At 35.1% G+C, this 23,773-nt stretch overlaps 1 protein-coding gene across 4 annotated transcripts in view; it reads left to right on the top strand.

Moving 5' to 3' along the window:
* Positions 1 to 23,773, top strand: part of LOC145284726 (hepatocyte growth factor-regulated tyrosine kinase substrate-like) — a 344,930-nt gene that overhangs the window by 296,196 nt on the left and 24,961 nt on the right. For all 4 annotated transcript variants that reach the window (XM_080133655.1, XM_080133654.1, XM_080133657.1 and 1 more), the window contains one exon: positions 17,759 to 18,215. In XM_080133655.1, coding sequence (XP_079989781.1) covers positions 17,759 to 18,215 — 457 coding nt within the window. The remainder of the gene's footprint in view (positions 1 to 17,758; positions 18,216 to 23,773) is intronic.

Genomic DNA, 23,773 nt, shown 5'->3' with positions numbered 1-23,773 from the left:
TGTCATTCCACCCCTACTTCCCTACTGGTTTCCTAACTTAAAAATACCAACCAAAATAATAAAAACAACCAAACTAAAATCCATAAATAAATATTTAAAGAAACAAATGACTGGAGATAAAGTTTTCCAATCGATCAGATTCCAATAGATCCTGTTGGCAGGGCATCAGAATATGCCGACTACCCCCCTGCAGAGAGTAGAAGTCCCTCAATGGGGCTACCTGTTGGTCGTAATACCATTAGGGCTACCTGTTACCCGTAATACCATTAGGACGGAATCCTGGTGGTTGAGAGTCTTGGAGGTCAGGTTTTAGTGCCCCACTTCCCAACACACCACTTTGGCCCTTACTAGGCTAGATGGGTGGTCGGAAGGGCCCGATCCGATCAATCGGCTGGTCACGTCAAGCCCCACCATATATTGCCCACCCCATAAACCTATCATTAACACAATATGCCTATCCCTTCCCCACAAATAACATCTACTTCCTAATATATGGTGGAAAGCGGTGGCTGAGGGTCAATCGACGAAGTTAAATATCTATGACATGGCTGCAAACCCTTTAAATTATTACATATCCCATAGTAACATCAAAGGAAAACAGGTGCTCATGAAAGATATAACGTAAATCGAGTATATCATCTTTGTATCCTTGTTGAGCCTGGGCGAATGGGTTTCCCCCGCAGGCACTTCCCATATAGGGCTCCGAGGTGGTTGCAAAGATGATGAAAGCAAACAATCTTAGTTGATTATGGCTTTTATTACCCCCCCCCCCCCAAAAAAAAAGAAGCTTTTCAGATGTTTCCGACATTTCCAGTTCAGAGGATGAACAGAAATGCTCAATCAAAGAAAACTCAATATTTTTAGTAATGGAAACACTTGAAAAAAATGAAATAAATAAAATTTCACCTTTTACAATGAAAAAAATCTTCTCTCAAAAAATAAAACCCAAAATGATAAAACGACAGCATACTTATTGAATTGAAACAAAAAAACACAAGCTAAAGAAATTCTCAAATGGCAAACCTTTAACTATTGTTAAAGGTTTTCCATTTGAGAATTTCTTTAGCTTGTGTTTTTTTGTTTCAATTCTACAAAATTCTACAAAATTAAACTTATCTCCACCCAAACCTAAACTCCTCAAAAGGAGTCATTAGATACAGCGAACTAGCAAATTGCTCGACTGAGGAAATTTTCATCCCAAAGTATTACAGAAGTAAAAATATAAGCATAAAACAAAATGGAGAAACTATATTGACAAATACCTATATACTCTCCTTTCACTCCACAAATCCCCCAAATGAGATTAAAATTGGATACCTAAAAGTAAACGTTGAAAAATACATCCCAAACCCTCTAAGGTGCTACAATTGTAAACAATTTGGACATCACCAATCCAAATGCACCAAATTATCAATCTGTAAGATGTAGTGAAAACTCAAAACATAGTGACTGCAAAAAAGACTCCAAATGCTCAAACTGTAGGGAAAACCATTCAGCTGACTTAAAAGGATGCAAAACATGGCTAAAAGAAATAACAACAATAAAGTACACAAAAAATATAACCTTCCCGGAAGCCAGGAAAATTATGAACACAAGATACTCAGAAGTAACCAAGAATGCTAAAATAAACAGAAATCAAAGTTGTCAAAGATATACAAAAAATCCTCCAGAAATAAAAACTGAAGAACTATCTCAATTGATAAAAGAGATGAAAGACCTAATGAAAGAAATTAAAACACTAATCCTGAACTCTGGAATTAATCAATCTACAAAAGAGAGTACAACAAAAAAACAGAACCAACAAACCAAAAAACTCAAATTAAATCAAACAAAGAAAAAGAAAAAACTCACCAAATGAAAACAACCCTTATAAACAAATCAAATGAAACAACACCATCACCTTATAAAACGAAAACTAAAGAAAAAACAAACAAACCAAGATCTAGATCCCAATCAACCTCAAGAGGAGGAAACAAAATAGGAACACTGGAGGAGATGGAAGTAGAAGACAAAACACCCCCAGACAAATAAAATGACAGAACACAATAAAAAAAACTCAAACTATCATTCAATGGAACTGCCGAGGACTTAAAGGCAAACATAAACGAATTACTATTGTTAATATCTAAACTACGACCTGCTATCATCTGCCTCCTATCTGAAGACACACGATAATATCACTATAAAAAAACTACACCCTGTAGGGAATCGTGTGACTTACCTAACTAGCACGTGTGCATAATTCAACGGGTCGGTCGTGGAATGAAATGAATGAAGAAGAAAGAAACAAAAATGGCTGCCTTATCTCTTTAGATGCCTGCAATGTGACCACCCAATATGCAAATGAGATGCTCCTGGTTGGAGATAAGAGCTTGACTAGAGTACCAAAGAGGTGGATTAATGTAATGAGGCAGGGATCTGATCCTCCACAACAGACATGCGCGGCCGTAACAGATCAATTAACACCTGACCAGATCCGTACAATACATCAGCAGAATGGACATCCCAGAATTCGGAGGACAACATATTTTGTCCGAAGAGTGTGTCCTTCAACTACAAGAGCATCAATCAAGGCAGCTATACACTCGTGTGAAGAGTGTCAGCGAATTGATCCAGCACTGTCCCAATGGCAAAACGGGAAGCTTGAGGTGAAGGACAACTGGTATCGAGTAGGAATGGATGTAACGCATTATAAGGGCAAGCATTTTTTTACCTTGACAGATTGTGGTCCGACACATTTCACGATATGGCGCCTGTTGACACGACAAGATGCATCTAACATTATGCGACAGTTGAGAGCTGTCTTTTTTGAACGTGGTACCCCGCTGGATATTCTGACTGATAACGCCACTACATTTCGATGTCAAGAATTTCAGAAATTCACGCGGGAATGGGGAATTAGAATGCGTTACCGATGTGCATATTTTCCCGAAGATAAGGGTATAGCGGAGCGGTGTCACCGCACCATTAAAAGAATTGCGGCCAGGACACAGTGTTCTATTCTAGAAGCTGTGTACTGGTATAATGTGACACCAAAGGACGATGCAACACCAGAAACTGCACCAGCTAATGGGATTTACCGCTATGAACAGCATATAAAAGGAAATGATGTCACACCATCAGTGGTTAACGTTGTCAATACACCATATCAAGTGGGAGACCCTGTTTGGGTAAAACCCCCAAATGCTGGGTGCACTGTAAAATTTTGTAGAGGAAAAATAAATAAAATCATAAGTCCTCAGACCATGTTGATTGATGGTGTACCACATCACGTAAAAGATATCCACCCCTGTTATACCTCTTCTGATTCTGAGGAGGATCACATACAGTTCAGGGATGATCCTGATCGCCTACTTCCCCTACAGGTGAGCATAGAAACACTACCTACAGAACCAGATGAGGGAATGATGGAACATACTAGTGGCAATAGTGATGAGGACGATGGACATGAGGAAGTAATACCACTAGTTCCTCATCAAAGTACCCGAGAAAGACGAATACTGCCCACCCGCCGTGATTGTGAAACACCGCCTATAGCACCACGAGAGGGAATGATGAAACATACTGAGGAAGATGGAACCGAGGAAGTGATGCCTCCGATTATTCGAAGGAGTACCCGACAAAGACGGATACTGCCCCCTTGCCCTGATTGTGAAACACCGCATAGGGAACCACAAGAGGGGATAATGGAACAGACTGGTGGCAATAACGGTGGTAATGAGGAAGATGGCAATGAGGAAGTGCTTCCCCCGATTCTTCAAAGAAGTACCCGACAAAGACGACTGCCCCCTGCCGTGTGTGTGATCATGAGATTAGTGGGGAGTGTAGGGAAACGTGTGACTTACCTAACTAGCACGTGTGCATAATTCAACAGGTCGGTTGTGGAATGAAATGAATGAATGAAGAAGAAAGAAACAAAAATGGCTGCCTTATCTTTTTATATGCCTGCAATGTGAGGGTTGATTTTTTAGAGAGATGTTCATTTTGAAGTTGGATTTCAAAGAAATAAGTTGAATTAGCAGAAGTTCGTTTGGAGTTGAGAGAAGGTGTGTTACGTATACAGAAGTTTGGAAGTTGGAAGTTTGGACAACAGTGTCAACCTTACCCAGGAAATTATTGGTGTGACGGGCGGAAGAAATAACTCAAGTTATTGAATTATACACCCAATACAACTTTATACACAATACTGGACAGAGGGCCTCCGGAGGTGTATCGATTCTAGTTTGAAATGACATCCCTTAGAGCGAAATAACTCTAGCCACCACATTACAAGTAATTGCTGTGAAAACCACTTTGCATAAACCATCAACATTTGCTCCATGTATATCCCACCACATGACCCCATAAATGAAGCCAAAGTCAACAAAATAATAGAACAACTTCCTGAACCATACATCCTACTTCAACAGCCTCATGATATGGGGAAGCAGTAAAACAGACGCAAAAGGTAAAAAACTAGAAAATATCAACAATAACAATCATGAACCAAAACTCCAATACATATCTCCACCCTGCCTCAGCCATTGATTTGTCGCTATGCAACCCAGCCACATTAATGGACTACAGTTGGCAAGTGTATGATGACTCATGTGGTAGCGATCACTTTCCCATTATACTTGAAAACTTAATCCTGATTGAAGATAACCCTCCAGATGGAAGCTAAACAAAGCTAACTGGGAGGAATATAAAACCCAATGCAATGCAAAACCGATGAACCAGAGAACTCTATGGAACACTTCACTGATACGTTGATGTCAATAGCTGGGGAATGTATACCCAAAGGCTTCAAATCCAAAAAATATAAAAGACCTTGGTTTAATGAAGATTGCCAAAAGGCGGTAAGATTACGTAAAGCTGTACTGCGAAAATTTAAAAGTTGTCCCACTACCCACAATCTAGACCAGTTCAAACAAAACCGAGCAAAAGCCCGTAGAACAATTAAGGAGGCCAAAAGAATGTCATGGAGAGTCTACATCAGCAAACTAAACTCTAACACCAAAACAAAACAAATCTGGAATATGGTTAGAAAGATTGCTGGTAAAAATCAACCAACACTGCTAAAACACCTGTCAAAAGATAATACAAAAATAACCAGCAAAAAATATATAGCAAATGTACTTGCAACAACCTTCTCAAAAAACTCCTCTAGCGAAAATTATAAACCCCAGTTCAAAAAAATCAAACTAGATGCTGAAAGGAACAAACTAAACTTCAACTCAGACAATGTAGAAGACTACAACAAACCTTTCACCCTATCTGAATTAACCGACGCCATAAACAGTTCACACAACACTGCAACAGGGCCAGATGAGATCCACTACGAGTTGTTGAAACAACTACCTCAAAAATTCTTAAATGTCCAAACAATAGAGCGACAGTTGCAGCTGAACCTAAACAAAATAAACCGGTCGGTCACAGATAATGGCCTTAAATTTTCCAAGTCAAAAACGAAGTGCATGCATTTCTGTAATATTAAAAAAAAATATATACAATGATCCAACCCTCAAACCCTCAAAAATTCATACTACTAATCAATATAAATACCTAGGGATCATTTTTGACAAAAAAATTAAATTTTATTCTCCATCTAAGATATTTAAAGCAGAAATGTCACAAAGCACTACAATTATTAAGAGTTGTCGCCAACACAGACTGGGGAGCAGACCAACAAACGCTCCTAAAACTATACAGAACTCTAATTTGTTTGAAACTGGATTATGGCTGTTTCATTTATGGGTCAGCAAGGTCTTCCTACATAAATGTCCTTGACCCCATACACCATAAGGGACTAAGACTAATCTTGGGAGCATATAGAACATCCAACGAAGCACCCTTAAAACTCAGACGGGAAAAACTTGGCTTACAATATTACTTGAAACTAAAGTCTTGCCCAACAAACTCTGCTTTGACCCCAACTATAGAAACCTATTTAACAGAAAAGAAAAAGGAATAAAAACCTGACTTTGAATGAAAACCAGTATAGAAGAATCTCAAATTCCAATAACAAATATACATCATTCTGTAATATCCGAAAGCCCACCATGGACTATGAGACAACCAGATGTAATGCTGAACTTAAATGAAAATAAAAAATAAAAAACAAATCCTGCCATATTTCAAGAAGAACTTGAAAATATCAAGCTATGCTATTCTAACTATACATACACATACACAGATGGCTCGAAGGATAACGATAGGGTTGGATGTGCAGCTACCTACAATACAACAATTAGCAAATGACTTCCAAACGATGCTATGGCTAAGGAGGCAATGAAGTTAAACCTTATAAGGAATGGAGGTGTTGAGATGTCTGAAAATGCTCTTTTCACTTTGATCTGTGCAGCTGTTATTGTATATGTGCAATAACAGCCAAAGATATTCCACTGTTGCAAATAGACAAAAATTTACAATATCAAAAAATCATTGACAAGCTAAGATGACCAGAAAATGCATTGAGTCACAGAAATTTGGAACATATCTGCTCAGCCACTGATAACTCAACAATTCATTTTGAATCACACCAAGGACTCACAAATCATTCCCATCCAAACTTTCAATTGTGAACTGAAGTTATACTGAATGATCTGATCAGCATCTCTTCCCAAGTCCAGAATATTATAAAAGAAACCATAACACTTAAGTATGTGAGCTTGATTTTATCTCTGCTATAGTCTCAAAGAAATGCTCTGCTGAGCTGGCTCTTCTCCTTTCCAAACTCTACAACAAATTTCTTGCTGAATTTTGCTTCTCTAATATTGTCTCTGTGGTACCAGTGTACAAGAATTCTTCTGGAAAAAATTATCCACAAAATTATCACTATCAGTTTCCTTCATTAAAATCTTCAAATCATTAATCAATCTAGCGGTAATTCACCACCTTGTTAGTGCTTAACTTCTTTCTCACCAACAGTATGGATTTAGGCAAACCCATTCTACTGCGAATATCCTAATGGCAATCAGAACGCATTTACTATTTGGACAAAGTTGATAAAATTAGAGCATTAGAACAATATATCCAAAGTTTTTGACAAGGTCTAGTGTAAATGTCTTCTCATGAAAATTAATTTATATCATATTACTGAATGAATATTCAATATAATCAAATCCTTGTTGGCCAAAAGAAAGATCTAGGTTGCCTTAAATGACATTAATGCCAGCATGTCCTGGAGGTCAATCATTGGACCATTATTATTTCTGGGGTTTTTTATGTGACAATCAAGTTGTCTGATATAGACTGACATCATGCTTTATTCTTCACATCTGGGCAAAATGAACATGCAGCCAGGGTAATGGCTGAATTCTTAGAGGATAAAAATTAATCCCAGAACAGTAGCAGAAACTTGCCATGAAACAAACGAATAACAGATGTTGTGTTTTGAAAGAAACAGCTTATCTTATAAGCTTGCATATGATGATGCTTATCAGCTTTTTTCACTTGTGAAGTAATCCATTTCGGATAAAGTTAATGTCAGTTGTCAAAAAAAAAATATGCCTTTCTAGGGCCTTCCTCATCTTAATTATTTTCTTGTATAGAATCGTGTTTATCGTTTTTTTCCTGGGATATTTCATTGCATTTCTTAGTTAATTCACTCACACAATCATGTTTGGGGGTATATTTCATAGCATCTTACAGTTAATATTGAGTCATCAAGAGAGAATACACACCGTTTTGGGACCTTCCTCTCTACGGCTTGTTCGTGTATTGCCCCCACACACACACACACACTGATATGAGGCCTAATTATCTGAATTGCATATGAGTAAGCTGCTCCATAAAACAAAAAAAAATGACGTTTGATAATAAAGCGGTTCCTGTTACGAGCAATGGCTTTGCGCATGTCGAAAGTCTACGTCTGACATATTCGTTAAGACACGCTCATATCAAAGAAAATAATAATAAAATAAAAATTATGTATATATAAATAAATATGTATATATTTAACATTAAGAAACATATATATACATAAATAAATAAAATTATTAAATAAATGAATAAATCTACTCGCATAGATAACTACACTGTAGACACTTGTTATCATATAAGTGGTTTCCCTTTTTGCCTAGAGCCACATCTTGTATTTATGTTGTTTTTCTACCCGGCTCTTATAAGCTATTGTAAATCCAGTCAAGATGAGTTTTTTCCTTGTTAGGCTTGTTTGTGTATTGGTCACCTTCGCTGATGTGAGGCTTAATGTCTGAATTGCATTTAAATGAATTTCTCAATACAATAAAAAAAAAACAACGGTTTAATGCTTTCGCGTGACGTTTAAATGTTCGTTAAGACGCGCTCATATCGAAAAGAATAAAAAAAATTAATAAATAAAAAACAAGTAAAAACGAATTAATAAATAACAAAAAATAAATAAACAAATAACTGGATAAATAAATCTTAACACAGATAACTGCACTGTGGACATTACAAGCGTACACTGTATATTCATGGACATTGGTAATATTACATACCTAATGTACTTCAACAAGTCATATCTTTTTTATTTGTGGGTCAGTTTTTAAAAGAATTACATTGCTGGAAAGAGAATAGAATAAGCATTTCAATATTGTTAATTTATTTTGTGTTCAATATTTTTATGCTCCAAGTTAAAAATGAAAAAACGGTAAAAAATGAGGACAGCAAAAGAGGAAACTGTTTTTTCAATGTTTACATTTCATACGTTACGTTTGGATACATATGCGCGGGATCAAATTTAATTGGATATGGCTAAAATTTTACAGGTTATATAAGTGTAGAAGTCCATCTCTACTGGACTTTGATTTATATTTTTATGACCACAGGAAGCAAAGTTATGATCGCGCAAAGTTGACGAAGAATATTTCAAAATTGATAAGATAAATCGGTATATATCATCCATTTTCATATAGATAATAGTTTCAGAATTATTTTCATGTATAATATGTAAATATTTGATAATTATTAATTGTGCGGAAATTTAAAATATCTTTTATAGAAATTCAAATCTGCTTGGAGAAAATGGTTTGCTATGTGCTCAGCTGATTAAAGAATAAAAAACTTTTTTTCTGCTTTCAAAACGAAAGCAGAAAAATCAGTTTCATTTTTTATTCTGAGTTAGTTGATTTAAAAAAATTATTTTCAAGTTTTTCAAATTTGATTTCAAAACAATACTATTTTGTTGTTTTTAACACTTAATACACATGTACTAAAAAACGTATGGAAAAACAACAAAATGTACTAAGTACATGCGTGTCTGTTATTGTACTTATAACTTCTTACTTGTACTTAAGGTAAAATTGTGTTTTTTAATATTGAAAAAGAACAAAAAAAAAACAAATATATAACAAATAAAAGGTACTTGTGCATTTATGCTACCATGCTGAAATAATAAAGTTATTTAGAAACCCATTAACATGGGAAGTGTGTTTTGTTAACTGTTCTGTACTTTAACCTAACAATTAAATAAAATATATCATAAAACTTGAATTTATTTTTAACTCCTTGTCAAGACCATTTTTTCAAATTTGTAAAACAAACCCATTTTTTTTTTTTTTTTTTTTTTTACTGAGGATATCTAAATAGTGATAATAATTAGGTTTGAGAAAGAATTTCATTGTGATGCATTTTGTAAATTTTTACCTTGTTTTCACCTTAACATTTATTTCTTTAAAATGACTACCGTTTAAGGTTTTTGGGTATGCTGAAAACGAATATCGCATTTAAATTTTCCGCAAATAAGTAGCTTTCCGGATATTAAGTAATGTCATTTCTCATGTTATTGCTGGTGGCCATTTTGGTACATGCGTTTGCGCATAGTTTCTCGAGGTTGCGTTTGTGCGCTCCAAGATAGCCACCAGCGATAACATAAGAAATGACATTGCTTAATATCTGAAAAACTACTTATTTGCAAAAAATTTTAATGCGATATTCGTTTTCAGGTGGAAACAAGGTAAAAAAATTAGTTTTATTTCTTTGTTTACATAGTTGAATTTTCAATAATGTAGAAATGACAAAAATTACCATCAACTGCTGAATATATAGTTGTTGCTTTCAGGATTCCTGTATTACATATGTGTGCTGATGATAGCTCGTATGTTCTAGGGGTTTACCAGCACCCACATGTAATAAAATTAAAACAAAAGAAAAAGATTTAATGAAAAAGAAATTTATTAAAAAATAAATTAACAAGAAAAAAGAAAAAGATTATTATTTTTTGAAGGGCGAACTCGCTAATAAAATTGTCTCCCTTAGATTATAAAGAAAGTATTTCTTTATGTATTGTTTTTTGAAATGTTTGCTCTATACGTAATATGTGCTTTTCGGTCAACAAACTCAAAGAATAAATAAAAACTTTACCAGAATCCAAACAGCAGTTCTTCCTTCAGTGAGGTTTTGCTTTTTACGGCCGTTATGAGGAAGCCGGAATTCGGACTTTGGTTGCCTATGCGATGCGTACATCCCAAAAATATGTCACGAACTGACTTTACCCACCAATAGCGTTTCTTTTATATCAGTTTTCAAGGAACTTCCTGGAACGTTCTAGAGACTCCAAAAAAGAACAAAAAGGCGTTCTACGCCTTTTTATATTTATAGACGCCGATTATTATTTATGTTTATGAATAACTACATTCTAGAAACGTCTTTATGTTTTAATTAATATATCAATAAACATTTTTATATATTATAAGAAATATTTATATATTTCTTAATCCAATCATAGGAGAAAATATGTTCTCCTATGACACTCCCCCCCTTCAAGGTAAAAGTTTTGATATCTAGATATCAAAACTTTTAATTTCACAAGGCTGGCTATGGTCTGGTACCTGGAAAAAATGAATGTGAAAGCAAACAAAGAAAATGTCAATATCAATAAATATATAAGGTACTGAAAGTTTTTAGTCAATGTTCCTTCTTCTTTTTGTAAGTGAGAAATATGAAAGTATTACAATAGATGAATATGTATTTGTACAGTTTGTTAATTTGTATAAATTTTGTGTTAGATATGTAATACTTGAGTGTGTGAATTTATTTTGTTTTCTAATGTTTTTTTTTTTTTTTTTTTTTTTTTTTTTTGGTGTGTGAAAAGAAACAAGGTTATGCTCTAGATTGGCGATAATGTTGTCGCTACCTTTTATGTGTTCGATTATAATATTGTACTCCTGTAAAAGAAGAGTCCATCTCGTTAGTCTTTGGTTCTTATTAATCATTTTGTTTAGGAAAGTCAGTGGGTTGTGATCAGTGCAAACTAAAATAGGCTGCACAGTCACATTAATGTAAAAGTCAAAATGCTGTATAGCTGATAGTAAGGCTAAGCACTCTTTTTCAATGGTGGAATAATTTTTTTTTTTTTTTTTTTTTTTGGTAGACATTGAATTTTTTTGAAAAATAACCAATAGCTTTTCCAAAGCCATGCTCATCTTCTTGAGTGAGAATTCCACCCATACCCACATCACTGGCATCAACCTGTAATTTGAATTGTTTGGTGAAATCCGGTGTTGATAAGGCTGGACTTTCAAGAAGAGTCGATTTTATCTTATTGAAAGCATTATGGCAGGAATCAGTCCAATTATATTTTGTAGCCTTTTTTAAGAGATTGGTGAGTGGACTTGCTATTGTGGAAAAGTTTTTGCCGAATCTCCTATAGAATCCTGCCATACCTAGAAATCTCGTAAGTTGTTTTTTATTGGTTGGGGCAGGGTATTTTTTTTATAGCGTCCACTTTTGCTGAGATGGGTTTCACTTGTCCCTGACCCACAATATGCCCCAAGTATTCGACTTTTGCCTGGCAGAAATCAGTTTTGTTGAGATTGATACACAGGTTGTTAGTTTGGAGTTTGATGGGATTTAGTCGGTAGAAATGTTGTTTTATGGGCTTTGCATTGCCCACGAAGACATTATGTATTGCTGCTGTAGTTTTCCTAGGAACATCTGGAAACAGATCTTTGAATCTATTGACCAAAGCACATACATCTTTTTTGTTTTCATAAGATAAATGTATAAGTTTGTTGTTTAGATTGTGTAGGATTTCAGAGTTGTTTAATTTACTGTAATGACCTATTTCTTTTTCTTTAAGAAAAGTTTTTTCAGTGTCCGAAGGTGTTTTGCTTGTGTTAATATCTGAAATAGTTTTCAAAGTAAAAACTGGCCGTGTTGTTGCTGTAGCATTTCTTCTTAAGTAAGGTTTTAACATGTTGATGTGGCACAACCTATTTTTCTTTCTCCTATCTGGGGTGTGTATAATGTATTTTACATCATTAATTTTTTCTTTTATGACATATGGTCCAAAATATTTTGCCTGTAAACAATTAGATGGATTTGGTAAGAATACTAGTACTTTATCTCCTATTTGGAAATTACGGTGTTTACTGTTTTTATCGTATCTAGTTTTCATTCTAGCCTGAGAATTTTGTAAGTTTTCTTGTGCTAATTGTTCCTTTATAAGATTATTTTGTATTTCTCCTGTGGTGTTTCCATTACGTACAGTGCTAATATCTAAATGTTTATTTTTATTATTTAATTTTTCTAGGTCGTGCGCTATGAATGTTTCGTTTAATTTTAATAAAGTGTCTTGTAATGAAGTGTTGTGGTTTTCTAGCAGTTGTTTATTTTCTTCATTTGTGTCTCTTAAATCTATATTATCTGTAATAATCAGATTTGTTATAACTTTACCGTTTGCTAGATCATTCCCTAAGATCAAGGAGACACCTTTCATTGGTAGGGTGGGAAGAACCCCAACTACAACAAAACCGTTTATGTAGCTAGATTGTAAATATATTTTATGTAGAGGTATTTTTGTAGAATTTAAGTCGATACCTTGTAATAGGACGTATTCTCCCGTGAAGGTAGAATTGGATAGATGTAAAATGTCTTTTTGTAAAAGTGTTTGGGACGCCCCTGTGTCTCTTAGGATTTGTATAGGAGTAGTGTTATTAATGTCACCTGTGGAAACGCAGCCATCAGATAGGAATGGTTTATAAGTTTGCATGATCGAATCTGTATTATTTTTAAATTCATTTGAACTCTGGAGAGATGAGTGAGGGAAAGAATTGATTTTTCTTGTGTTTGCGAATGCGTGGGGTTTGTAGTTTCTATTGGATTCGTTATCTCTTTTTCTTATTCTGCATTCAGATATCAGGTGATTGCGTCTACCACAGTAAGTACATTTAACTATAGAATCAGTTGGGAAAGGGTTTTGTCTGTTATGAATGTTATTATTGTGAGAAAAATTATGAGTTTGAGACCTTATTGAGGATTTATTATAAGAGTAACCATCTAAATGCTTATGGGACAGGTTTGTGTTTTCGTAACGTTTTCGTAAAGTTACCTTATGAGTATCTGCGAGTATCGCAGCGTCATTTATGTTTGTAATATCTTTTTCGTCTAGGTACAATTGTGTGTCTTTGTCGACACATCTGCTAAATTCCTCTAATAATATTAGTTGTGTTAATTTCTCAAAGTCGCCATTTATCTTTTTTGCTCTAAGCCATCGATGAAATAAGTCCGTTTTTTGTCTGGCGAATTCAACGAAAGTTTGATTTTCAAATTTTTTAAAATTCCTGAATTTTAACCTGTACTCTTCGGGAATCAATTCGTACGCATTTAGTATGACAGTTTTAATAGTTTCATAATCTGAGGAATCCTCGTTGTCTAATGCAGAATATATATCGGCAGCTCGTCCTTTTAATACCGATTGTAAAAGAGCTGGCCAATATTCATACGGCCATCCTAACGTTACTGCTATTTTTTCAAAATGAGGGAAATAATTCTCTACTCTTGCTTCATTAAAATGTGGTATGAGTTTTATATTTCATCCTACGTCGAAGGATGAATTAATTGGTGAGGAATTTATGTTTCTGGATTGCAATTCCAGCTTCATTTTTTCTAATTCTATTCTTTGCAATTCCATTCTTTCATTACTTTCTATTTCTAATTTTTTAACTTCTAATTGTAGCCGTAGAGTACTGTCCTGTATTTTTGAACTATGAGGGTCTAACAAATTTATTTCTATGAGTTTTGCCTCGATTATATTTTCCATTTCAGCTTTATTCATATTTGGATTTATATCCAATTTGAAATAATCAGCGATTTCTAATAGTTCGGATTTTTTTAACTTTAAGAAGTCTTCTTTTATTGTTTTGGAACCTAAAAAATTTTCTAACGAGAAAGGCATTTTTATGTTATAATTTAATATTTTATATTTAATTAAATTTTTTTTTTTTTTTTTAACCGAATATGGAACGCTGTTTCCTTATGTTAACAACTATTTTGAATAATGTAGTTATTTCCGTTAGATTATGTTGGAAAAAAATTTTGAAAGCGTCTGAGTCTCCGATAGTATTTTTGTCTGTTTTTATTTTATTTTATTTTTTTTATTTTATTTTTTTTTTTAAATTACGTAATCACTTCGATATAATTTTAACATATATCTATATGTTATATTGTTTGTTAATTTTATTTTCAATTTTTATTTTTTTAATTTTTATTTTTATTTTTTTTTTTTAGTGCATTTGTTTGGCACGGTGAAAAAATTTTTATTTTTTTATTTTGATAATATAGTTATCTCCCTTGCATTTGTTTATAAAATAGTACAATGTCATTCAGTAGATATTTTAATATTTTTTTTTTTTTTTTTTTTTTTTTGAATGCTAGCGTCTTTTTGGCCAGATTGTTTTATTTTTATATTTGAAATATTTTCAAATGTTATTTACTTTGTTATTTATCTGAAATTACGTAAACAAATCAATTTTTTTTTTTTTTTTTTTTTTTTTTGAAGGCTAGCGTCTGGTTTGCCGGATTGTTTTATTTAATTATATTTGTAATATTTTTAGATGTTATTTACTTTTTATTTATCTGAAATTACGTAAGCAAATCAAATTATTATTATTATTTATTTATTTATTTTTTTTTTAACTATCGTTAGACCAATGTATATATATATACATATATTTTTTTTTTATATATAGCGCACCGCACCGCACAGCTAATAATAAATATTATGTCATTATCTCAGTAAAGAAAGGAAAGAACGAATCTCTTTATTATTATTTAGTTTGGTATAAATTTTCCTTTTGTATATATATTTATCGGAAGATTGTTGACTAAATGGATTTTTTTTTTTGTTTGTTTGTTTTTTACGAGCCCCCATTTATTACATATGTGTGCTGATGATAGCTCGTATGTTCTAGGGGTTTACCAGCACCCACATGTAATAAAATTAAAACAAAAGAAAAAGATTTAATGAAAAAGAAATTTATTAAAAAATAAATTAACAAGAAAAAAGAAAAAGATTATTATTTTTTGAAGGGCGAACTCGCTAATAAAATTGTCTCCCTTAGATTATAAAGAAAGTATTTCTTTATGTATTGTTTTTTGAAATGTTTGCTCTATACGTAATATGTGCTTTTCGGTCAACAAACTCAAAGAATAAATAAAAACTTTACCAGAATCCAAACAGCAGTTCTTCCTTCAGTGAGGTTTTGCTTTTTACGGCCGTTATGAGGAAGCCGGAATTCGGACTTTGGTTGCCTATGCGATGCGTACATCCCAAAAATATGTCACGAACTGACTTTACCCACCAATAGCGTTTCTTTTATATCAGTTTTCAAGGAACTTCCTGGAACGTTCTAGAGACTCCAAAAAAGAACAAAAAGGCGTTCTACGCCTTTTTATATTTATAGACGCCGATTATTATTTATGTTTATGAATAACGACATTCTAGAAACGTCTTTATGTTTTAATTAATATATCAATAAACATTTTTATATATTATAAGAAATATTTATATATTTCTTAATCCAACCATAGGAGAAAATATGTTCTCCTATGACACCTGGTATCCTGGTACTGTGAAAGCTACATCAAGGAGTACGATTTATGGCTACATCTCAGAAAATAGGGGTATATTTTGGGCCAGATAGAGAGGATTTACAAAATTGAAAATTGAACTGATCCCAAAATGCATAAGTTCTGGTCGATTATAGGAATTTCCATCTTTTACAGAAATTCAAAATCTATATGAAAAATTTTCTTCCATTTATTTCTGAGATTAATTCATATCAACTCTTTTTTTTTTTTTTTTTTTTTTTTTTAGGGGAGTAGTAAATACCAGCTATGAATGCTCTTTAGGCATTTAATGGCTACACCCCAGACTAAGCTCTCCTTTGGTGAGGAGGTAGGAAAATGCCTGTTCTCAATAAAGCTATATTTAAATACTACTATAATACTTAGTTTTATTCATGAACAGACACCCACTGTATGATACCATGCACCAGTTTAAAAACATTTGAGATTTGTACATCTTAATTTATAATTCATGGCTTATAGTAAAAAGATACATCAAATTTGACTGCATAATCAGAAAGAGCACACAATTTCACATAAGAGTACCAATTTTCATGAGAATAGCTTGAAAAATAAATAAATGGTGGCAAAATTACCAAGTTTCTTGAAATATTGAGGTCCGTAATTTAACCCATTTTTTCTAAAGAAAAATGTCCATGGAAAAGCATAAATTTAGGCACTTAAAATTCTCAAACTTTTCAACTACTGATGGTATTTGTATAATTTAACGGTTTTAAGCATCTTTTACATAGCTCTTTTCAAGCAAGTTGATAAAAATGACATCTCAAAAGAAAATATCTCAAAAATCTCAAAAGAAAAAATCAACTTGTAATGCAACTTCTTACTTCTTATGCGATATTCCTTTTAACCCAGAGCCATATTGTACATTGTTCAGTAATCTCTGAGACGTTTACTAGCTGAAATTCTTTTTTGGCCTTTGATTCTAAGTAAAGTTGATGTAAAGAACCTGCAATGAAACCTCTTGCTCCAATCTCAACAGCTCAACGGATTGTAACATAACCTTCATGAGTTAGCTCTCTTTTTAAGTCTTCATATTTCTCTGTCTTGTATTGATGTTGTTTTTCTATCCCGCTCTCATAAGGTACTGTCAATTCAATCAAGATAAGTCTTTTTCTTGTTCTTGATGAGAGAACAATGTCTGGCCATTGACCCTTTCCTTTTATAATTTTTTGATAATTACTTTGCCAGCTTGGGAGATCTGCGGCGACTATCCAATCATCATCGATTCCAAGAATATTTTGGCTATGTACCAGTAATGGGCCAGTTGTATGTTTTGATCCAATCCACATTTTTTCCTCCCTCAGCAAAAAACTTGTGGCTTATGTTAGCTGCTTCGAGCTTCATGTGGTTACTTATTGTTGCAGTCAGTTCCTCCAGTACCCTGCTGTGCTGTCACCTATATCGGCCACTCTGCAGGAACTAGGAACATGTTTCATAGTCTGGAGTTTTTCTTTGCATATAGGACAGGTTGAATCATCCGCCTTCTTCCATTTAGCAAAGTTAGTCATTGATGGAAGCACGTCATAAGTTGAGCATATTATGAAACTCAACTTTAGCGGCGACATATGCCAAAGGTAATGGCTGAATTCTTAGAAAATGACCTCAAATCTGTAATGGAATGCGGCCATATATGGATGATTACATTTAATGTTACTAAGATAAAACTTTTTTCTTTTATAATTATAAACCTTTTCAAACACTGATTGCTATGGCTAATAGTATCCTACTTGAGTTCATCATTCAAACTCCTTTGCCGAACATTCACAGTTAACTTGAATTGGAACAAATAGAACACATTGCCAAAAAAAGAAACTGCTTCATCGTTATGTTTCAGCAAGTTCAAGATATCTATTTAGCATGTGTCAGAAAATATATTTTCTCAAAAATGTTTCTTTTTTTTTCTTTTTTTTTTATCATCTCCTTGCAGAACCCATATACTGCTCAAAACTTCAACAGCCCTGGCAGCTCTCTGGAGAACTCTCCAGTTCACCAAATGCACCAACAAGGTTATGTTGGAGTTGGGATAATATCTGGCCAAGGAGGACCACCTAATATGGGAGTGTCACAATCAGTCCAAGGTGCTGGTGGGGGACCAAGTCAGATGTACCTACAACAAGGACCTATTGCAGGGCCACAGCAGCAGTCAATTCCCAACTCTTCTGTGTACAATAATCAGCCAGGTAGTGGACATTATCCCAATCCAGTAGCTCTATCTACACAGCAGTCAATACCACATTCTGCTGCCTACCAACAGCCTCTCTCAACAGATTCTTATCAGCCTTACAATCCTGCATCCAGTCAACCGTCAACTCTACCCCAGATATCTACAACTGGCCAGAATTATTCTATCCCTATCTCTGAGTATTCATCATTAAGTATCCAAAGTAAGTGAATGAAATCTTTTCATACTATCGATGTAAACACAGTTTATATATGAAAACTAATTTTTTTAAATGTTTCAATGTATGATAATAATCCATTTTTCCCAAATCGAACATGTTTAAATTTTTTTAATACTAGTAACAATTTTCATTTTAAGCAACTTCAACTTGGTTATAACTGCAAGTTACTATGATACATATTACTGACTACTTTCACACCGACTAAAAACCAAATCTAATAACTGCTCACAATTCATGGAATTAAAGTAAAGTAAATTACATTCACATGAAATGTGAATCCCAATATTTTTGTATATGTACTTCTTAGTACATTAGTATAATGGTGATTTAAAGAAGACATTTGCAACCCTTAGTAATACATGTGAAATTGTGTTATTTTAATTGCTATTTTATAAGTATGATAATAAGTATGATAATAAGTATGACAATGAAATTCCTACAGAAAATAAGATACATTTTCGACTAAAAATTCATTCAAGTGAAGCCTATATTTCGATAAAATAATTTTTACTCGATGTAAGAAAATACTTTTTCTCTTTGTATTAATCGAACTATAATATCTTTGTTGTTACATTTGTCGCTACACGAGGGAGAGAGAGCGCCAGAAAAAAATGTGTATGTGTATATATATATATATATATATATATATATATATGTTTTCACAAGTCACGGCACGTTTCTTAACAAATTCGTCCATGCAATTCCGAACGCCACCACCAAATCGCCACACCACAAACAAATACCGTTGAATAAACACACGTTCCCAAGTAGGACCGAACAATCTTGCTCAATCGACACGCCACAATACAAAAATGCAATAACCCGAGACAAAGCAGTGTATTTAAAAAAAAAAAAAATGCCGAATCACTTATCAGCTTGTTCTTTTCATAGCCGTTGGGCGTCACTTTGAGGTAAGATGGGTGTAGTTCATCCGTTATGTGGCGTGATGTTCCATCAACTGAGATCGAGTACTGGCTATTTATTTTTGTCACTGTTCCTGTGCCGAACTGCATCGTGCATCTTCCTCGTGGATTCTTCACTCAAACCGCATCTCCCTCATATGGATTAGCAACTGTAGACATCATCACTTCATCGATACTCTTGACACGGATCTTATAATTGTATAGTACATTCGCAGGTGCCTACATGGCCCTCTTGTCGTCCTTAGACCTGACGTTGGGCTAGTACACTGCTTCTAAGATCATGCACTTTGTTCTTGCCACAATGTGCTTTATTGTGCAATGAGACCTCTCAATTATTCCTTTTCCGGAGGGTACGTGGGTGCACCGAAACTGAATGTGCACGCCCCACATCTGTGTAAAGTCACCAAATGTCTTTCCGCAAAACAGCGTGCCATTATCTGTAAGCAATTCGGTCAGTAGCCCCCTTTCACAGAATATGTTTTGCAACTGCTTAATAATGCTTGCAGAATCCTGTCGGTGCAACTGCCTCCATAGCAAAACGGTTAGGGCCACAGTCTATCAGCATCAAGTACAACTGAGTGCCAAAATGGGTTATATCCATAGCAACCCTGCTTCAGGTTTCCAAGACCTCAAGCCTACCTGGCTTCCAATGCACCGGGGCTGGATCTATGGACTGGCATTCTTTACAATTCCCAACCACTGACCGCACTTCAGTTTCAGTTATTAGTGGAGTTGCTAACTTAACAAAGTACTATGTCCTCTTCACACTGGGATGTCCACTGGACTGATGAATTGTCTGTATCTGAGACCCATGTTCATGTTCAGCAACCACAGCACACACAAGTTCTCTGACTTTACGGATCTCATTTAACCATCGCTGTGGTACTCGAGTAAGTTGGTCAGCTCTGTTATCGTGAGACTTAATGAGCACTACATCAATTGTTGGTGCATATTCCAGAACGTCCAAATACTTATTTAGTTTCCCATAATCCATAACAGACCGCACTTTCTGTTTGTTCTCCTGCACAACAACCATGAGGGGAATTAGACTTTTGGGGGTCCAAGTTCATCCTTAGGATATGGCAGCAGCCAACCATTATCAATCCACACCTGCAGTTCACAATCATATTCCTCAGGAATTTGTGCTGGGGCTGGATACTCTGCACGTCTATTTCTCAACATAAGTGGAGGTTGGTCGCCAGCCCATTTCCACAATGTGGTCCACTTCCGAGTGTTCTTTTCATACTTTGCAAAGAAGTCAGGCTCGGTGATGGTGATAGCAGCAAAATTAGTCTTGCTGAAATGTGGGAAGGTTACCGCACCTTCACTAGACACCGTTACTCCTCCCAGTCGCTTGATTGCGTCCAGCCCAAGCAATAAATCAAATCTCAGCAAGTATCCATCCACAACTAAGACTTCTATGCTAATTCTCCGCATTATACCAAGGTTCACTTGCACTATTCCTATTCCACAGCAGCTAAATGTGCTTCCATCTACTGTGAGCACTGGGGTCACTTTCCTCGTCAATTTCTTGCAACACAACTTGCGGACCAGTGACTGTGTTCATCCAGTATCCACTAGAGCTGTACACTGTAGTCCATTGATGTGAACACTGATAACTGGCAATGTGCCATTTACTCCAGTTTGGAGGATGAGATTGGCACTGAATTCTCATCCCCTTGCTTGTTTCCCGGACAAAATCTGGCAATGTGCCCTCACCGCTTACATCAGTAACACGTGATAGGTTGTTGATGCTTGACACTAACATCTCTTACCGTCGCATTATCCAGTTGACAATCGCTTGCTCTATGATTAAGTCCATTACACTTGTAACACCACCATGAAGTGTTCGTCTCCTTAGGTGTAATTTGTGTTGACCGTGCGGCTAATGCGGCTTGCTATGAAACTCCCGTGCAGTTCTTTAAAATGGCACGAGCGCGCATAATAGATCTAGAGTCCTCCATCTGGGAAGATGCTTGTAACAAGTTTTCTCCATGCTCCGGCAGTCCAGCAATGAATGCATATAGAAGGCATTGATCCAATACACCACCAAACAGAACCGCAAGCCTGCGTAATTCTGCCAAAAATATGTCGACTGTTTCATCTGGTTGGAGGCAGCATGCTGCAAACTGCTTCCATGCAGCGAAAGGATCCAAGAAAACGCTGTGTACAGTGTTTTCTTTATACACTCAAAATCGGACCACTTTTTCATCACTTAATTTCTGGTCCACAGCATATGCCCCGCCTGACAAGCACATCGGAATGACGTACTCGATATGCTTCACCCCACTCAGGTAACATATTAGTTCAGCTTTCTCCAACCACTCCACTACTGACTGTCTGGGTTCACTGCCATCAAATACAGGTATGAGCTTCAGATCGAAGTCCATGATGTCCAAGATAGCTTTTGGCTACACGAGTGAGAGAGAGCGCCAGAAAAAAGTGCGTGTGTATATATGTGTATTTGTTTTCACAAGTGATGGCACAGTCTTTAACAAATTCGTCCACGTAATTCTGAACACAACCGCCAAATCGACGCATCACATCACACCACAAACAAATACCGTTGAATCGACACACACGTTCCCAAGCAAGACCGAACACTCTCGCCGAATCGATACGCCACGATACGAAAACGCAATAGCACGAGACACATTATCCAAGCAGTGCATTTAAAAAAAAAAAAAAAAAAAAAAAAAAAAAAAAACCCTGAATCACTTATTAGCTTGTTCTTTTCATTCGTTGGCCGAAACTAAATTGTCACTTTGGGGTAAAATAGGTGTAGTTCATTAGTAGACTTAGTTTGTAATCGAAAGGTCCCAGGTTCGCTTTTCACTGCAGGTAGGCCTGACTCATACGCTTGTGCGCTTCCGTGCATGCTCGGCACAACATTGAGATGTTTTGGTTAATGTAACCTTTGACGTTCTTTAACTGCATCTCTTCAAATTTTGGAACTTATACAGAATTTCAAACTGAACCCTTTATTTAATCAAATATGTAACGATCCATTAGCAATAATCAAATATATCTCCAAATCCATTGAGGCTTTCTTTAATCTCACTTGTGATTTGAAAATTGTGTACATGAGTATTGATTATGCACTAGAGATTTAATGCTCAACATGTGTATATATTTGCACCTAAATGCTTATGTTTTTTTTTTATTTTTTATTTTTTTTTTACTTTGCTAGATATTTAGAATAAGAATGCATGGCTTCTTATCATTCTGTATTTTGACTTGTTTGATGCATATGTTTGTACAGGGTGGAATGATAAAATTATTGCTCTAGAAAAGACATGATTTCATTTCCATTTGATAAAAACCGGTTTTCTTTTTGTTACCGACCATCTACTAGTTGGCCAGTTGTGTATAAATCCCAAGAGCGATAGGAGCCTTCTATCATGTCTGAAAGTGACACAATATTCAATGAGTTAGATCAAAGATGCGCCGCTGTACAACTCATGCTCTCTACCGATCCAAGTTATAATAACATGAGCATTGCCAGCACCCTCAAGATGCATCACTAGATTGCCACGAATAACAGGGATGTGCTCAGAATGATGAAAACAAAGCTTCTGGCCACGGTTATGGTTTTTGGTGTGGTTTCAAGTGAGGGCTACATCATGCCATCTCGCATCTTCGAAGTCAGCTTGAAAGTACACACCAAAGTCTACCTGGATGTGCTGAAGAGTGTGATGATCCCTTGGTGCAATCAGGTGACCGCTGGCAGACCCTGGGTGTGGCAGCAGGACTCTGCCCAGAAGTTCAAAGAGACCTTGGCTTGACTTAAGGAGTGTTATGACTGTGTACTCTTCTTTCGCTGCCCCCGCCTTCCTCCCCTGACCTAAACCTGCTGAACTACTTCGTTTGGTCATACATCAAGAACATCACCAACATGACCTCTCACAACACTAAAGCCAGCCTGATCTCCGCTATCTGCCAAGTATTCACCAAACTCTCACCAGCGCTTGTGGAAAAGGCATGCTCCCAGTTCCAGACCCGTATCAAGACCGTGATTGAGGCTACATTGAATAAATGTCAGCTCTACTACATAATCAAGTTACCGGAATTGATTTTTTTTCAATAAAAGTTTTAAAATAAAGCAGTAGTGTTGTTTTCTTTAGGGCGGCAACTTTATTGTTCTACTCTGTATATTTAGTTGTGTCAGTCTTTGTTTATATTCTTGTGTGTATATGCATATATGCGCATAATTAGGTGTACATATATATTCCTTTTACTATCTTATTTATCTATCTTATTCTTCGTAGAAATGCCACACCCTTTTTTTCTTTACATCAAATCCAGCATTATTGAAAAGAGCATAAAAAAAACAAAGAAATAATATCTTTAGATTTTTAAAATTGGCCCATTAGAACTGGAGTTATGACCATTCAAAATATCAAAAAATGTGTGGTTCACTAGACATTTTATCTTAAGTTAGTCAGATTCAAATGCATATAAGCTTTTGACTGAAAATGGAAGGAAATTTGCACAATTTACGGACTAACTCATCTTTAAAAAGCAGTATCTTCAGATATTTTTAAGATATTATGATGAAATTTTGAACATATTATCATAATACTATTAAGGTTCAGTTGGCATTATCTATGACCATCT

This window comes from Euprymna scolopes, chromosome 9 (genome assembly GCF_053919585.1).
Source record: "Euprymna scolopes isolate OS-2025 chromosome 9, ASM5391958v1, whole genome shotgun sequence".
Classification (NCBI taxonomy): domain Eukaryota; kingdom Metazoa; phylum Mollusca; class Cephalopoda; order Sepiida; family Sepiolidae; genus Euprymna; species Euprymna scolopes.
This window is presented reverse-complemented; position numbering and strand designations above follow the sequence as displayed.